Source organism: Mobula birostris, chromosome 15 (assembly GCF_030028105.1).
Source record: "Mobula birostris isolate sMobBir1 chromosome 15, sMobBir1.hap1, whole genome shotgun sequence".
Taxonomy (NCBI): domain Eukaryota; kingdom Metazoa; phylum Chordata; class Chondrichthyes; order Myliobatiformes; family Myliobatidae; genus Mobula; species Mobula birostris.
Genome location: NC_092384.1, coordinates 26,284,927 through 26,303,121, shown reverse-complemented (window position 1 = coordinate 26,303,121; position 18,195 = coordinate 26,284,927). Strand labels below are relative to the sequence as shown.

At 38.0% G+C, this 18,195-nt stretch overlaps 2 protein-coding genes across 2 annotated transcripts in view; one reads left to right on the top strand and one right to left on the bottom strand.

The window, feature by feature from the left end:
* The window catches only part of LOC140210496 (agouti-related protein-like), a 41,539-nt gene that overhangs the window by 4,899 nt on the left and 18,445 nt on the right, over positions 1–18,195 (top strand). The window lies entirely within an intron of this gene.
* On the bottom strand, positions 6,737–18,195 carry LOC140210345 (chymotrypsin B-like). Its single transcript, XM_072279221.1, has 7 exons — positions 18,190–18,195; positions 14,741–14,820; positions 14,342–14,423; positions 9,767–9,870; positions 8,050–8,135; positions 6,985–7,118; positions 6,737–6,898 (listed from the first exon to the last, which is right to left on the bottom strand). Exons 1-7 carry the CDS (start codon positions 18,193–18,195, stop codon positions 6,737–6,739), a joined length of 654 nt encoding a protein of 217 aa, XP_072135322.1.

The following is an 18,195-nucleotide window of genomic DNA, read 5'->3' as shown; positions in this document are numbered from 1 at the left end:
GAATCCACAAGTCAAAACAAAAATGGGAAACAGATCTGAATATTAATATTGATGAAACAAATTGGTCAAGACTGTGTCTTGACAGTATGACAAAGACAATAAATGTTCGATTTAGATTAGTACGATGTAATTTTTACACCAATTATATATTACACTGCAAAAAATAAATAGATTAAATTCGAACTTATCTGATCAATGCTTTCAGTGTAATCAAGAAATTGGTACTTTCTTACATTCTATTTGGTCTTGTTCCAAAATTCAACCTTTTTGGATAAATTTAAGAGTTTTATTGGAACAAATTACTGGAACTCAACTTCAACATAACCCTCTATTATTTCTATTAAGTGATATTGAAGGGATAAAACCGAAACTTAAACTGAATAAATATCAGAAAGAATTTATAAAAATTGCATTGGCAGTAGCCAAGAAGGCTATAGCAGTTACTTGGAAATCGGATTCGTATTTAAGTATGGATTGTTGGAATAATGAAATCTCTAGTTGTATTCCACTCGAAAAAATTAACTTATAATTTAAGAGATAAATATGATACATTTTTGAATATTTGGCGCCCATATTTACAGAAGATAGGATGGCATATTTAGTTGCTCCGATGATAAAGATGTTGGTCCCTTGGGGAAAATAATAAATAAATATACTAAATTTATTTTGAATCCCATGGAGCACGTGGAAACTTTCCAATATCCAGGCAGTCTTTCTTCTTTCTTTTTCTTTTTTTTTTCAGGTAGGGGTATATATTGGCGGGAGGGGTTAAGGGGGGGAGGGTAGATATTATCATTCTATGTAATCATTTCGAAAACTCAATAAAAATTATATTTTAAAAAATGTCATTAGAAACGGGGATGGTGTCGGAGGATTGGCGTATTGCTCATGTTGTTCCATTGTTTAAAAAGGGTTACAAGAGTAAACCTAGCAATTATTGGCCTGTGAGTTTGACGTCAGTGGTGGGTAAATTGATGGAAAATATTCTTAGAGATGGTATATATAATCATCTGGATAGACAGTATCTGATTAGGAACAGTCAACATGGACTTGTGTGTGGAATGTCATGTTTGACAAATCTTATTGAATTTTTTGAAGAGGTTACTAGGAAAGTTGACGAGGGTAAAGCGGTGGATGTTGTCTATATGGACTTCAGTAAGGCCTTTGACAAGGTTCCACATGGAAGGTTAGCTAGGAAGGTTCAATTGTTAGGCATTAATATCGAAGTAGTAAAATGGATTCAGCAGTGGCTGGATGGGAGACGCCAGACAGTAGTGATGGATAACTGTGTGTCAGATTGGAGGCCGGTGATTAGTGGTGTGCCTCAGGGATCTGTACTGGGTCCAATGTTGTTCGTCATATATATTAATGATCTGGATGATGGGGTGGTAAATTGGATTAGTAAGTATGCAGATGATACTAAGATAGGTGGAGTGGTGGATAATGAAGTAGGTTTTCAAAGCTTGCGAAGAGATTCAGGCCAGTTAGAAGAGTGGGCTGAAAGATGGCAGATGGAGTTTAATGCTGATAAATGTGAGGTGCTACATTTTGGTAGGACTAATCAAAATAGGACATACATGGTAAATGGTAGGGCATTGAAGAATGCAGTAGAACAGAGGGATCTAGGAATAATGGTGCATAGTTCCCTGAAGGTGGAATCTCATGTGGATAGGGTGATGAAGAAAGCTTTTGGTGTGCTGGCCTTCATAAATTAGAGCATTGAGTATAGGAGTTGGGATGTAATGTTGAAATTGTATAAGGCATTGGTAAGGCCAAATCTGGAGTATCGTGTACAGTTCTGGTCACTGAATTACAGGAAAGATGTCAACAAAATTGAGAGAGTACTGAGAAGATTTACTAGGATGTTACCTGGGTTTCATCACTTAAGTTACAGAGAAAGGTTGAACAAGTTAGGTCTTTATTCTTTGGAACATAAAAGGTTGAGGGGGGACTTGATAGAGGTATTTAAATTATGAGGGGGATAGATAGAGTTGACGTGGATAGGCTTTTTCCATTGAGAGTGGGGGAGAGGGGAGATTCAAACAAGAGGACATGAGTTGAGAGTTAAAGGGCAAAAGTTTAGGGGTAACATGAGGGGGAATTTCTTTACTCGGAGAGTGGTAGCTGCGTGGAATAAGCTTCCAGCAGAAGTGGTTGAGGCAGGTTCGATGTTGTCACTTAAAGTTAAATTGGATAGCTAGATAGACAGGAAAGGAATGAAGGGTTATGGGCTGAGTGCAGGTCGGTGGGACTAGGTGAGAATAAGCGTTCGGCACGGACTAGAAAGGCCGCGGTGGCCTGTTTCCATGCTGTAATTGTTATATGGATATATGGTTATTGACATTTATGCATGTAACCGTTCTGCTAATTGTCGATTGCTCATGGCTGTTTGCACTATTGTCTTGTAAATTGTTGGTTGTTATTCTGTTGTCTGTTATGGCATTGTTCCTGTGTTTTATGCTTGGCACTGAACCACAATCAGTTCTGGTAGGTTTCACATACTGGCAATAAAGTGATTCCGATTAACTGTATCACTAATATATCTTGTGTTTTCCGATAACTTTCCTCTAACATTGGAGATACCTAATGCAGATGACATGAACACCAGCGTTCAGTCCACAGGATGACCCTGAGCCTCTTGGTGCTTTCCACTTTAATTCCCCGTTCCATTCGCAAGCTGACCTCCTGTCCTGCTACACAAGGCCCAACATAGCCATGATGAAAAATACCTCATCCTCTGTTGGTGACGTGGAAGCCTTCTGACCTCAGTGTTCACTTCTACAGCTTCAAGAAACTAGATTTTTCCAGTCGATATCAATCAATCACCGATGAATTTGGCTCAGTTTATTTGTTAATTTCTCCTGTTTTGTTTTTTCCCCTGCTGGAAGTGGAGGACAAGCCCAGCCTGGTTTGCCAGGCATGTCTCCCTGTTCTGCATTGCAGAACTCCTACATTCTTCTGTGCGTGTTCTCACTCTCTAACTGTTTCCACTTACATACTGGCCAGATAGCTGGCAGGCACTCGCTTTTCCCAGCAATCAAACTATCTTCTCTTTCTACCAGAGTGTATCTATCTCCCATGCAACATCATGGGGCAGGGGATGGATGGGTACATATTCATCTGCTGTCCAGTGAGAGCTAAAGTCAGGTTGGCTAATTGTACTTAACAGCACACAATGAAAAAATCGTTTCTGGCTAAGTGCTGCATTAAGTTAGAAATAATAGGAGAAAATTAATCAGCCATGATTGAATGGCAGAGTAGACTCGATGGGCCAAATGACCTAATTCTGCTCCCATGTCTTTTAAAAATTTTTTCTTAAGATGCTGTATGGAATAAGCCCTTCCAGCCCACGAGCTGTGCTGCCCAGCAATCTTCTGATTTAACCCTAGCATAATCACAGGACAATTTACAATGACTAATTAACCTAACAACTGGTACGTATTTGGACTGTGGGAGGAAACCGGAGTACCTGGAGGAAACCCACGCGGCCACGAGGAGAACGTACAAACTCCTTACAGTCCAGGGCAGAAATATAGTCTTTTGGTTTTATAACTTTGTTTACAGTTTATCACAGTTTTACCCTAACCGCAGCATAGGCCGCACCCCAGCCCCCCCACATCTTGACAAGCTTCTTTTCTCTCCTTCCCGGTTGTGACAAGCAATCTTTGGCTTGAAACGTTAACTTCATTTCTCTTCCCACAGATGTAAACAGATCTACTGAGTAGTTCCAGCATTTCCTGTTTTGATTTTATATTCCACTTACTAAATCATCCATTTCCCATTCTTCTTTGCTTTAGATGACAGGAGTAATTTTGGATCGAATTCCCCTCGCCCTGCAGAGATTGATTTTTCTAATATTCCAGCCAGAGCCTGGGAGTTTTGTCAGGCTCTGGTTCCCTTGGCCTCTTGACTTGAAAACACTACATTCACCCTTCATCCTTGACCCTTGCTGGCTCAGATATTGTAGTCACATCACCATTAGATAAACCTGCAATACACGAACTGCAGTACTTCAAGTAGTCACCCAAGGTTTACCCTACCAGAGGCAAACACCCTATCCCACTCTAGTAGAGCCATTGTCTCAGAGTGCCAGAAACCCAGGTTTAATCTAGACCTCGTGTACTTTGCATGTTGTCCCCTTAACTGTGTGGGTTTCCTCCGGGTGCTCACATTTCAAAAATAAGTGGGTTAGGAGGTTAATTGGCCACTGTAAACTTCCCCTAGTTTAATGGAGCTCTAAAGTAGTCCAGTTTTAACCCAAGTTGTCCATGCCAGACAAGAAATTCATCTACACTTTGGCCCTCATCCTGTCCTACACATCAACCTGACCAAATGCTTCAAGAATGCTGGGATTGCATCCATCTCTACCTTCTTTTCCAGAGGCTGTCCACATATTCACCACCCCGTGTGGAAAACATTCTCCTCAGATCTCCTTTAAACCTTTCCTTCCTCGCTTCAATCCATGTCCTGTAGTTTTAGAGTCCCCTAACTCTGGAAAAGTGCTGTGACTGTACCCAACCTCTGCGCCTCATTCTTTTATAAACCCTTCAGATTGCTGCACTCCTGTGAGGACAATCCCAGCCTATCCAATCTTTCCTTATAACTAAAGACCTTCATTCCAGGGAACATCATGATGAACACCTCCTTCCTCCTTTCTGGAGCTGTTGCAATATCTGATAATAATGAGTGTCTATTGTTGATGAGGTTGGGGGTCATTCACGTTCTTGTGCTGATGTCACAAATGATATCAATTTCAGTGCTCCCGCAGCTGATACTTTAGTTAGTAATAGTTTTAACAGTTTTAGAATCAGAATCAGAATCAGGTTTATTATCACCGGCATGTGTCGTGAAATTTGTTAACTTAGCAACAGCAGTTCAATGCAATATATAATATAGAAGAGAATCAATCAATCAATTACTATATATATATTGAATAGGTTAAAAATAATGCAAAAACAGAAATAACATATTTTAAAAAGTGAGGTAGTGTTCACAGGTTCAATGTCCATTTGGCAATTGGATGGCAGAGGGGAAGAAGCTGTTCCTGACTCACTGAGTGTGTGCCTTCAGGCTTCTGTACCTCCTATCTGATGGTAACAGTGAGAAAAGGGCATGCCCTGGGTGCTGGAGGTTAATAATGGACGCTGTCTTTCTGAGACACCACTCCTTGAAGATGTCCTGGGTACTTTGCAGGCTAGTACCCAAGATAAAGCCGACTAAATCTACAACCCTCTGCAGCTTCTTTCGTTCCTGTGCAGTGGCCTCCCCATACCAGACAGTGATGCAGCCTGTCAGAATGCTCTCCATGGTACATTTATAGAGGTTTTTAAGTGTTTTTGTTGACATACCAAATCTCTTCAAACTCCTAATGAAGTATATTTTCTGTATTGTCTTCTTTATAGCTGCATATTGTCTTCCTGAAGTCCACAATCAGCTCTTCCGTCTTACTGACATTGAGTACAAGGTTGTTGCTGCGACACCACTCCACTGGTTGGCATATCTCGCTCCTGTACACCCTCTCGTCTCCATCTGAGATTCTACCAACAATGGTTGTATCATCAGCAAATTCATGGATTGTATTTGAGCTATGCCTAGCCACACAGTCATGTGTATATAGAGAGAGAGCAGTGGGCTAAGCACACACCCCTGAGCTGCACCACTGGGGATAGAATATCTGTCTCCCAGCTTTTATAGGAGGTAGATGTTCCCTTTAGCTGGGATTGATATTGAAGGAATGACAGAGATATATCGATAATTACATTGACTCCATGCCACTAGGTATTCAGATGATGTTATCAGGGATAATGAAGATGGATTCAAACACCGGGGTTCAATAGCGTAGTGATCAGAACTGCACTCATTATTCACGTGTAGCCTAACCAACATCTTGTACATCTGCTTGTCCTCATCTAGGTATAGGTGGGTTGATGGAAATTTGGACAAAATGGGTGATGGTAGGATTGGTGTGGATAGGTGATGGAAACATGATGTGGGGTGATCAGCCAGGCTTGATGAGTTGAAGAGCCTGTGCTGGATCTCTGTAGCCGTATGGAAATCACTGCCTGGGCAACACGGAGTGGAAGCAAGATGTTGGACTTATCAAAGGCAGCATATTCTGAAATCAAACACTTTTTTTCTTAAGGATCTATAATTGACTGTAGATTACAGAGTCATAGTGTACCACAGCTTAGAGACAGGCTCTTCGGCCCATCTAGACCATGACGAGCTAGTAATTTACCTAGTCCCATTGACCTGCACCTGAACCAACGCAATTCGTATCTCCACTATTCATGTACTTATCCAAATTTCTCTTGAATTCTGTTTGTTCCACACTCAGTCCCCTCTCTGATTGAAGAAATTCCCCCTCATTTCCCCACCACTTCCTCTGGCAGCTCATTACACACTCTCACCACTGTGTGTGAAAAACTGCCCCCTTAAATATTTCACCTTTCACCCTCAGCCTATCACCTCCAGTTCTTGTCTCACCCAACCTGAGGGAGAAAAGCCTGCTTGCATTTAACCTATCTATATCTTTCATAATTTTGTACATCTCTAGCAAATCCCCCCACATTCTCCTATGCTGCTAACTTATTCACCCTTTCCCTATAACTCATATATTACTTAGATTTATTAATAACTTATATTTCCAGACAGGCCTTAAAGTACAACACAGGTTCAGAATTCATGTTGAAGAAGTCCATTTATTTTCATTTGTATTTCACATGTTGTTTTGCACTTAGTTGTCAGCAATGGTGCTATCGATCCAGTCCCTCAGCTCCGTCACGCGGGCATAGACACCAGGAGTGCTGGTGGAGCAATAGCCACTGCCCCAGGAAACGATGCCAACCAAGTTCCAGACGTTGTCCTTCTGACAGACAAGTGGGCCGCCAGAGTCACCCTGTAAACGAGTCACAGCCTCAGACTTGGTCTCATTGCCTTTTTGCAACTTGAAAGAGGTTGAAGTACTTTGAAAAGGTTTCATACCATGCAAGACGAGGCACCAGCTGCCCCAGCGCAGATCATGACATCGGTGACACTGCTACCCCAGTAGTTCCTGCAGTTCACGTTGGAGAGGAGAGGAAGAGCAGCTTGCTGAAGTTTGTTAGGTCGCTCAGCAGCTGTGGAAACGTTAGATGATACTTCAATCAGTTTTGCTTTATTTTTTTTTTAAGGGTCATATTCCAATGAAAGTTAAAGGGTATATTTTCAGCTATTAGAAAACTTTTATAAACCTACTGATTGACTATACCTCTTTCCGGCCTGTCTCCCTTTTCTCAGTTCTTGTGCTTCCACTGTATCTATTGCCAGGATAAGGCTTTTCTTTCCAGGACAGGGAGGAGGTGAACGGCGAGGTGTAGCATTTCTGTTGCATGCAGGGATATGTGAGAGAGACTAGTGGGGAGGGCTGAATGGACAAAGGAATCATGGAGGGAGCAATCCCTATGAAACGCGGATAGTGGGGGAGGCGGGGTAAAGATGTGTTTGGTGCTAGGATCCCACTGAAGGTGTGGAGAGTGGAGGGAAGGTAACGATGTGTTGGTGGTAGGATCTCTTTGCAGACGGCGGAATTTGTGGAGAATGATGCGTTGGGTGCAGTGGCTCATGAGGTGACAGGTCAGGACAAGAGGAACTCTATCCCTGTTCAGGTGACAGGAAGATGGGGTGGACGTGGATGTCCGGGAAATGGAGGAGATGCAGGTGAGGAAGAGAAACCGTTCTTTATCCTTATCCCTGGGACAGATGCGACAGAGGTGAAGGAACTGAGCAAAGGGAATGGCGTTTTTACAGGAGATCGGGTGGAAATAGTATCGTCAAGATAGCCGTGGGAATCACCAGGTTCATAAAAGATGTCAGTAGATAGTTGATCTCCAGAGATGGAGACAGAGAGATCGAGAAAGGGGAGGGAGGTGTCAGAAATGGACCAAGTGAATTTAAGGGTAGGGTGGAAGTTAAAGGCAAAGTTTATGATATTGATGAGCTCAGCATGAAGGTGTGAAGCAGCATCTATGCAGTTGTCAATGTAGTGCAGAAAGAGTTGGGGAGTTTTACCAGAGCAGGCTTGGAACGTGGACTGCTCTACGCAGCCACTGAAAAGGTAGGCGTAGCTGGGGCCCATACAGGTAACCACGGCTACTCTGAGGGTTTGGAAAAAGTGAGAGAGACCAAAGGAGGAATTGTTAAGGGTGAGGACCAGTTCTGCCAGACAAGAGGGTATTGGTGGAGGGGAACTGGTTGGGTCTTTTGGAGGGAAAAAATACAGAGAACTTTAAGGCCTTCTTGATGGGGATAGAAATTTATAGGGACTGGACATCTATGGTGAAAATGAGGCGGTCAGGGCAGGGAATTGAACATTATTGAGGAGATCGCAAGCATGAGAAGTGTTGCTGTGTTGATCTGGGAAAGGACTGAACCAAGGGGGATATAATGGAGTTGAGGTATGTGGACATGAGTTCAGTGGGGCAGGAGATGGCAGAGACAATGGTCTTGCTCGTACAGTCATGTTTGTGGATCTTGGGTAGAAGGTAGAAACAAGCATTGCGGGTTAAGGAAACTATGAGTTTGGTGGCAGTGAATGTGAGGTCACAAAGTTGATGAGATCAATGATGGCGACACTGAGGGTCCAGAATATGGTCCTTTTCAAGGAGGTGTCTTGAGAGTTTCCGACTGGCGTCAGCAAGGTCAAAGTCAGTCCGCCACTCAGCAATAGCACCCCCTTTGTCTGCAGGTTTGCTGGTAAGGTTGTGATTGGTGTGGAGAGAGTGGCGGGCAGTGCATTCAGAGGGAGTAAGGCTGGAGGAGGAGGAGAGGAGTGCTGAAATTGTGGCGGTTGATGTTTCGTTGGGAATTGGAGATGAAAGATCTGGAGCTGGCAGTTGCTTAATTTAATTTAATTGCTTATTAAAAATAGAATTCAAAAGCCCTTCATTAGAAAAAATAAAGTCAGCAATTTGAAGAAAAACAGATAGACTTACAAGCTGGAAGTGGAAATAAGTGGCTGCATCCTGTGGTTTACCATTACACTGCTGCTGTCGTCTTGTATAAAACATCTTCAGTTTTTCCTTTCTGAATCTACTAACTTTTTTGAGATAATTGGTTTTTTTTAGTTGCCCAGACAGTTCGATCAAGCCAGCAGTTCATGTGCTCATTTCTAAACTCTATATGAGCAAAACAGCAATCACCTCAGCACAATAGACAACCACTTCTCATTGCATGTACATCTGTCTCAATTGCTAATGAACTTCTTGCAAACCACTCGACACCAGGACCCAACGATGGTCGGAAGACAAAAAGAAGATGCAAAAATCATTCAGAAGTGTCAGCAATCAATCCCAAATCATTGACTCAAAATTGCTCTACTTTGCAACGGATTAAGCAATCGTTGGTAATCTGTTGATACACTAACCTTATCTAGGACAAGGAGACAAAGGATGAATCATGTAGAGAAAAGGGTGCCAGTCCAGCTACCAGGCCAGAGAGGTTTAAATGTTACCAAGTGTGCAGCCATATCAGACACTGACATTCAGGCATACATCTGAAAGACTGGACCTTATACCGACCCACACATTATCAAATTCCTCGATGGGCTTTACAGGCAACCCTTAGTGAGCAGGACACCAGGATCAATGGCCACTCTATGTCATCACGTGGGACAATATATCTTTCCACCATTCATCTGCAGTGACTGGCTGGTTTCAGGCTTATCTATCCATGTCTGTGAAACTCTTTTCACTGCACTCCCCATTCCTCAACCCTACTGGGTTTTTACCTTCCTGCAGGCGTTATTCCGACCAAAGGCCGCTGATGGACAGTATGATTGCGGATCACCATGCAGACGTCCAGGGCTGGATTTGGCATCCCGGGGGTGCATTGCTAGGGAGCACAATCGATGTGATATTGATGAAAACATGAGGCCAAACCGGGGACAAAATAGATCAGAGATGACCATTATTGTACGGCATTTCTGTTATCAGAGATGAATGACTTTGTTCTCCTGAAGGTGTGGGCAACTTTGTCTTTGACTTTCATGTAATGACAGTTGAGATTCCAGACTGTGTGTGTAGGTTTGCATTCTTGCATCTCATCCTGTTGATCCTTCAAAGTTCTTACTGAAGATTGGAGTTGTAATCATTGTATTTACGATGATAGACAAAGTGTCCTGATCTCTGGCGTTATACATAGTATGCACCAAGCATCACACTGTACGACTGACTACACTGATCATCTTATGCCGCTTTGAGAAGGATGGCCTAGAACTTTATAAACAAAGAGCTGAACTTCAAATGGAACATAATCTCTTATTATCATCTTCGATTGAAAGTCAATCAATCAAAACTAAGAGTCAGTTTTATATACATGGTGATAAAACTGGGAAACTTTTAGCTAATCAATTGAAATTGGCATTGGTTAAACGACAGATTCTTAAGATTCGTGAACAAGATGGCACTTTGACAGTTGACCATGATGAGATTAATAAATCCTTTCAAGAATTTTATACCTCCCTATATCAATCAGAATTTCCTGATGACTCCACTATAATGCATGAATTTTTTAAGAAACTGAATATTCCAAAATTATCATCTAATGAACGTTCAAAACTAGATGTACCTATTACAGTAGAGGAAATAAAGAATGCTATTTTTTCAATGAACTCAGGTAAAGCATCTGGCTCAGATGGATTTACTGTAGAATTTTAAAAATTTTCCTCAACTACACTGACTCCTTGGCTATGTAGTGTTTTTAGGGATGCATTGTCAATAGGTAAATTACCACAATCTTTTTATCGAGCTTCTATTTCCCTAATTCTTTAAAAAGATAAGGATCCTACTGAATGTGCATCTTATAGGCATATATCTCTGTTGAATGTTGATTCTAAGATTCTTTCTAAAATATTGGCAACGAGATTGAAGAATGTATTACCCCAAATTATTTCTGCTGATCAGACTGGATTTATTAAAAACCGTTACTCTTTTTTTAATATTAGGAGATTAATGAATATTGTTTATACACTTTCACCCAAAATTCCAGAATGTGTTATTTTATTGGATGCTGAGAAAGCTTTTGATAGAGTTGAATGGATATATTTATTCAATACCCTTGAGAAATTTAATTTTAGTCCGATATTCATTTCCTGGATTAAACTGATATATTTTACTCCTTTGGCCTCGGTATTTACTAACAATCAAAGATCCCCTTTTTTTCATTTATTCTGTGGTACTAGGCAGGGTTGCCCTCTTAGTCCACTACTATTTGATATTGCCTTGGAACCGCTAGCTTTTGGCATTTGTGACTCCCCTAATATATTTGGCATTACCCGTGGAAATGAGACTCATAACTTATCACGAGATGCAGCTGATTAACTATTATATATTTCTAACCAAGGAAAATCTATTCCGGCAGTATTAACTTTGCTTGCTCAGTTTAGTAGTTTTTCTGGTTATAAATTGAACCAAGGTAAGAGTGAACTCTTTGCATTAAATATGCAGGTTCCCATTTATAGAAACTCTCCATTTAGAGTGATTACTGACTATTTTACTTATTTGGGAGTTAAAATTACTAAGAGACATAAGGATCTATTCAATTTCAACCTTTTACCATTAATTAATCAGGTTAAACAACTGATTACTAAATGGTCCCCTTTGTCTCTATCACTGATTGGCCGTATTAATGCTATTAAAATGATTATTTTACCCAAATTTTTCTATTTATTTCAAGTGATACCGATTTTTATTCCTAAATCTTTTTTTGATACTATTGACTCTAAAATTTCCTCTTATATATGGCAAAATTGAAATCCCAGATTAAGTAAAAAATACTTACAGAAACCTAAATACTTACAGAAACCTAAGGTGGTTTGGCATTGCCTATTCTAAGATTTTACTACTGGGCAATTAGTATCGGATATTTAATATTTTGGACACAAGATTGGAATACAACTCCAAGCCCATATTGGGTAAACCTTGAAGGCCATTCTGTACAAGGGTTTTCTTTAGCTTCCATTTTAGGAACTTCACTGCCTTTTGCACTATCTAAATTGAATAAACAAATTTTTAACCCTATAGTTAAACATACATTGTGAATATGGTTTCAATTTCATAAATTTTTTGGCCTGAATGAATTTATGTTATCAAGCCCTATTATATTTAATTTCTTTTTCCAACCCTCAGTAATGGGCCAAGCCTTTCTGATATGGAAAACGAAAGGTATAATATGTTTTCGTGATCTATTTCTGGATAACTGCTTTTGAGCAATTATCTGAGAAATTTGATTTGCCTAGATCCCATTTTTTTAAGATACCTACAAATAAGAAATTTTTTAAATACTAGGTTGCCGACCTTTCGGACTTCAAATCCTTCTGGCATTTTTGATAAAATTTTAGGTTTTAATCCTTTGCAGAAGGGATTAATAGCAGTAATTTATGATATAATTATGAAATTACAGCCAGATATATCTGATAAAATCAAAAATGAATGGGAAAGGGAACTTCAACTTTCCCTACCTATAGAGAAATGGGAAAACAATTTTCAATTAGTTAGTACTTCTTCTATATCTGCTAAACATACATTAATACAATTTAAAGTAGTACACAGAGCTCATATGTCCAAAGATAAACTAGCTCGTTTTTATTCCCATATAAACCCTACTTGTGATAGATGTCACTCTGAAGTGGCTTCTTTAACTCCTATGTTTTGGTCCTGTCCTCTTTTGGAAAAAATATTGGAAAGACATTTTTGATATTATTTCAACAGTTCTATGCTTCGATTTAAAACCTCATCCTATTACGGCAATCTTTGGATTGCCAATGGTAGAACATAGATCTTTGTCTTTTTCAGCCTGTCGAATGATAGCTTTTGTTACTTTAATGGTGAGAAGATCTATTTTGTTGAACTGGAAGGAAACTAATCCTCCAATTACATTCCAATGGTTTTCTCAAACCATATTAAGTTTAAATTTAGAAAAAATTAGTGATATTTTTGACCCTTTGGTTAAATTTGAAGAAACTTGGAAACCTCTTATGCAACGTTTTCATATGATGCAATCTGACCATTCCGAATTTTTTTTCTAAACTTAAATTATATGATGAGAAGAGCAGAGTTAACAACATTATTGAACGTGTCTGATACAAGCTGTTGGTCTAGCCCTGTTTTGTTTTTTTTGGGGTTTTTTTTTCTCTTTTTCTTTTGGGTTTTTTTTGTTTATATATATTTTTTCTTTTTATTTCTTTTTTTTAATGATTAATTTCATTATGAGTTTGGAAGTCTTTTATATCTATGTTACTTAAAATTCATTTTATATATGCTGATGAATATTATTCCAATCTCTTTGTACCAACTTTGTTATTGAGTTTATAATTTTGAAAAATTAATAAAAAGATTTAAAAAGAAAAGAAAGATAAGGATGGCCAGTGTGTTGCCAGTGATTACCCAGTGATCACTGATATATGTTAGTGATGTAATGCTGTGTGCTACTGTTTTAATTGAATTATTCACTTTTGCTGCAAATATTTATTGTTTTGACTTGCTGAGTGTAATTTGCAGTGAGGATGAGGAGTTTCGCACAATGGATTAGTCTTTTGCAGCCTGTGTCAACTGTTTAGAGAATGTGGCTACTGTTTTGAACTGTGTCGTTAAGCGGCTGAGAAAAACTGTAATAGGGCTAATAGTATGTTCTCTTTTAATTTGATCTAAAATGGCCATAATACCAAGCATTAATGACTTAAGTTAGCTCTCACTTGATATAAGTGAGATAGGAATAAGACTTTAGTTTATTTTGTTGGTTCCAAGCTATAAGTATTCAACAGTCTTGAGACTGACCTCATTTTGTTCTGGCTGTGAGCCTAATGATTTGTCAGCATTGACATTTCCAGAGAGTCATGCATTCCAACGTGAAATGTCTAATCTGTTTGCTTCATGTTTGTACTTATGACTGAGTTTGTCTTTTCACTTACTACACTGCAAGTAACATTTATTGCTGGAAGGCCCATGTGTCAGGGTATTGGGGCTAGTGCAGAGGAAAATTAATCTGATTAAAACTGGGGCCCCAATGCCTGAGGGAAGTGACGTGTAATAATCTTTTATCATCTTTGTCAGCACCTGAAATAATTCTTGCCTTGCTTGTTATCAATATCTAGTGATTCTATTATTGGTGCTATGAAGTTTATCATGGCGAGGCATATTCATATTGGAGATTGAAACCACTTTTGGTGTTGGACACCCCTTACTAAGATCCTGTGTCCTGTCTGTATGGCATCCATCTCTGCACATCATTTTGGATCCTAACAGTACTGTAGCCCAAATTTGACCTGAATTTAAACAAATTCCTAGTTTTACAGGGAGCAATGTACCTTAGCAATGGACATGGATTTCTGGCTGGCTTCAGCTTTTGAGCTTTTGTCATGGCCACCAACAATAGCAAAGTCGTTCGTACTGTATGTGACAAAAGAAAAACAAAAGCAGTGACAGAGTTTGCTTGTTGCAAGATACCAGCAACTCCAAGCTTCATCAGTGGTCGGGGTGAGTGGGGGTTGTGGAGGGAAAATTGTACTTTCCAGTCAACGATTTCCCAAACTATTCATGCAAGGATCTTCCCTCGTTAGGTCAATGTTCATGCCCACAAGAGCAATTTTTCTTTGCCTCATATATCACTTTGAACAAAAATATCAGTTAAAGCTACATCATCCCTCAGGAATTAGAGAATGATTCACCGCACATTTCTTTCTCTCTTTGTAGGTGTTAAGACTTACCTCACTTCACAGTGTGCAGCGGCGACAACCCAGTTTTCATTGATCAAGGAACCGCCGCAGAAATGCCGACCAGAGTCAGTCTGTTACACGAGGAAAAAGGATGCTCATAAAAACAGCTTAAGTTTTTCTCCACCATATGGAAGTAGTTTTATTGAAAGTTGACAGTGACTCCATATTGCAAATTGGGTAAAAGGAAACAAGGAAGTTATCAAACGTCAATGGATCATGAGTCCTCTCCTCTGTTATCAAGGTCATATTAAGCTCTCTTTCCCAATCTTGCTTGATCTTAAGTGAAGGATAATTGTCCTGTTGTAATAGTAAATTATAAATTTTCTCAATAAAGCCTTTCACTAAAGGGTTCATTTTTAAAATAATATCTAATAAGTCAGAAACTTGTATATATGGAAAATTATTTAAATATTTTTGTACAAAATGTCTGACCTGATGTTATTGCAAAAAATGTGAATATGAGAGAGAGTATTTAGTTACTAATTTCTCAAAGGCCGTCAATCGACCTTTTTGAAACAAGTCCATAAAGGAAAAAATTCCTTTATTCCTCCAAAGAGAAAAGGTAGGATCATTAAGTGAAGGTTTAAATAAATAGTTTCGATAAATTAAACTAAGAAGGTTAATTTTTTTAAGATTAAAAAACTTACGAAACTGATACCAAATTCGTAATGATTGATTAATCATAGGATTTATATTTAGAATAGAAATTTTGGCTAATTGTACAGGTAAAGGAGCTCCTAATAACGAAGCTAAATGAAACTGTTTCACAGTTTTCAATTCCAAGTCAACCCAAGATGGTCATTCCTCTTTATCGGTCCAATACAACAAAGAACACGCATAACGTATATTAACCGCCCAATAATACATTCTTAAATTAGGCAAATTAAGACCTCCATTCTTTTTTAATTTTTGTAAATGACATTTTCCAATTCTTGGTCTTTTATTATTCCAAACAAAAGATGAAATAATAGAGTCAACTTGATCAAAAAACTTCTTAGTTAGAAAAATAGGAATGTTTTGAAATACATATAAAAATTTTGGAAAAATCATCATTTTAACGTCATGAATTTGACCTACTAAGGAAAGTGTAAGTGGATTCCACCTAAAAAGAAATTGCTTCATAAAATCCACTAAGGGAGCTAAATTAGCTCTATAAAGGTCTCCATAATTTTTAGCAATGGTAATACCTAAATATTTCTCAAGAATCCGTAACTTTTCAAGTAATATTATCATATATAGAAGCAGAATCATTTAAAGGAAATAATTAACTTTTATGCAGGTTTAAATTATATCCTGAAAACAATCCAAATTCATTTAATAATTTCAATAAGCTAGGAATAGATTCTTCCAGAGTCGAAATATAAACCAAAAGATCATCTGCATAAAGGGAGATCTTACGAATAGTCCCATTTATAGAAATACCTTGAATATTTTTAGCTTCACGAAGTGCAATAGCCAAGGGTTCCAACACAAGTTAAATAACAGAGAACTTAACGGACATCCTTGTCTCGTACCCCGAGAAAGTTGGAAAAAGGGGGATCTACAATTATTAGTGATAACAGTGGCAATAGGGCTTTTATATATCAATCTAATCCATTTATTAAAATTAGTACCAAAGCCAAATTTCTCTAAAACTTTAAATAGATCTTTCCATTCAACTCTATCAAATGCCTCTTCAGCATCTAGAGAAACAACACATTGGGGAGTCTTAGAGATGGAAGAGTATATAATATTTAACAATCTCCGAGTATTAGAAAAAGAATAACGGCCTTTTATAAAACCCGTTTGATCCTGAGGAATAATTTTAGCTAGTTTAGTTTCCATCCGATTAGCCATTATTTTTGAAAGAAGTTTGGCATCCGCATTTAATAATGAAATAGGTCTATATGAAGCACAATCAGTAGGATCTTTATTTTTCTTAAGGATTAAGGAAATAGAAGCTTCATAAAATGTAGAAGGTAACTCTCCTGACATAAAAGAATCTTTAAGCATTTCCAACATATAAGGAGTAAGCAAATATTCAAATTTTTTATAAAATCCTGCAGTAAAACCATCTAATCCAGGAGCTTTACCAGATTGCATTGAAAGAATAGCTTTCTGAATTTCTCTTTCAGTAAAAGGAGCATCAAGAATTTGCTGATCTTCAACAGATATTATAGGAAAATCAATCTTTTGTAAAAAGGCATACGTATTAGAAGGGTCAGCTGGAAACAGATTTATAAGGTTCACTGTAATAGTCTAGAAAAAATTTATTAATATCTTCATAATTACAAGCTAAACTACCATCTCTCTTACGAATTTTTAAAATTTGTCTTTTAGCTCTAACTGCTTTAAGTTGAGATGCTAATAGCTTGTTACTTTTATCTCCAGACATATAAAATTGACTTTTTAATTTAAGCCAATTTCTTTTAATTGGATAATTTCATAGTAAATTATATAGAGATTGAAGTTCAAACCTTTGTTTAAATAAATCAACATTAGGAGAAACTGCATAAGTATTACCTAGATCTTTAATTAGTTTGGAAATTCTATCTAATTCTATTTTTGTCTGTTTCTTAAGTTTAGCCAAATAAGATATTATCTGACCTCGCAAATATGCTTTGAGTGTATTCCATATAATCAATTTCGAAACATCTCCCGTATTATTAAAAAGAAAGAAATCTTTTATCTGAATCTCTATAAATTTAACAAAGTCCAAACTTTGTAATAAATTTTCTGGAAAGCGCCAAGGCAAGTTTACATTACTAACATCATTTAACTCAAAAGTTAAACTTAAAGGCGCATGAGACTGCAATAGCATCATATTCACATTTCTGAACTTTGGACAAAAATCGGAAATCAGCTATAAAATAATCAATTCTCGAATATTTATTATGAACATGTGAATAAAAAGAATAATCTCTGTCATTAGGATGTAAATTTCTCCAGATTTCTATCAAACCATAATCAGTTAAAAAGGAACTACGAAGTGTTGCCGAACGACTCAGAGGCTGCTGATTGGTTGAACTTTTGTCAATCAAAGGATTTAAGCAACAGTTGAAGTCACCTCCCATCAGCAGCATATATTCATTTTAGTCTGGTAATAAACCAATTACATTTTTAAAAAAAGGATCATCTACATTAGGTCCATATAGATTAACCAGGACAATTTTTCTATTACAAATAGTTCCTATCTGAAACAATGTCTTCTTGAATAAATAAAATATTAGATTTAATAAAAATAGATACTCCCTTTGTTTTATTATGACAAGTAGCATGATATTGAAGGCCCTTCCATGTTTTAAAAAATCTATTTTGATCGCCCGTTCTGAAATGCGTTTCTTGTGCAAAAATTATATCGGACTGGAATCGATTAATAACTTTAAATGTCTTCCTTCGTTTAATAGGGTGATTCCAACTAATAACGTTTATCTGTTTAAATATTCTGAACCCGACAATACACGCAT

Excerpts from the sequence above, each read along its gene's own strand:
- LOC140210345 (XM_072279221.1), bottom strand. Across the intron at positions 8,136-9,766 it reads GGAATAACGCCTGCAGGAAG|AGTAGCCGTGGTTACCTGTA; the intron begins GTAAAAACCCAG and ends CCAAACCCTCAG. Across the intron at positions 6,899-6,984 it reads CTGGTGCCTCGTCTTGCATG|GGTGACTCTGGCGGCCCACT; the intron begins GTATGAAACCTT and ends ACTCGTTTACAG.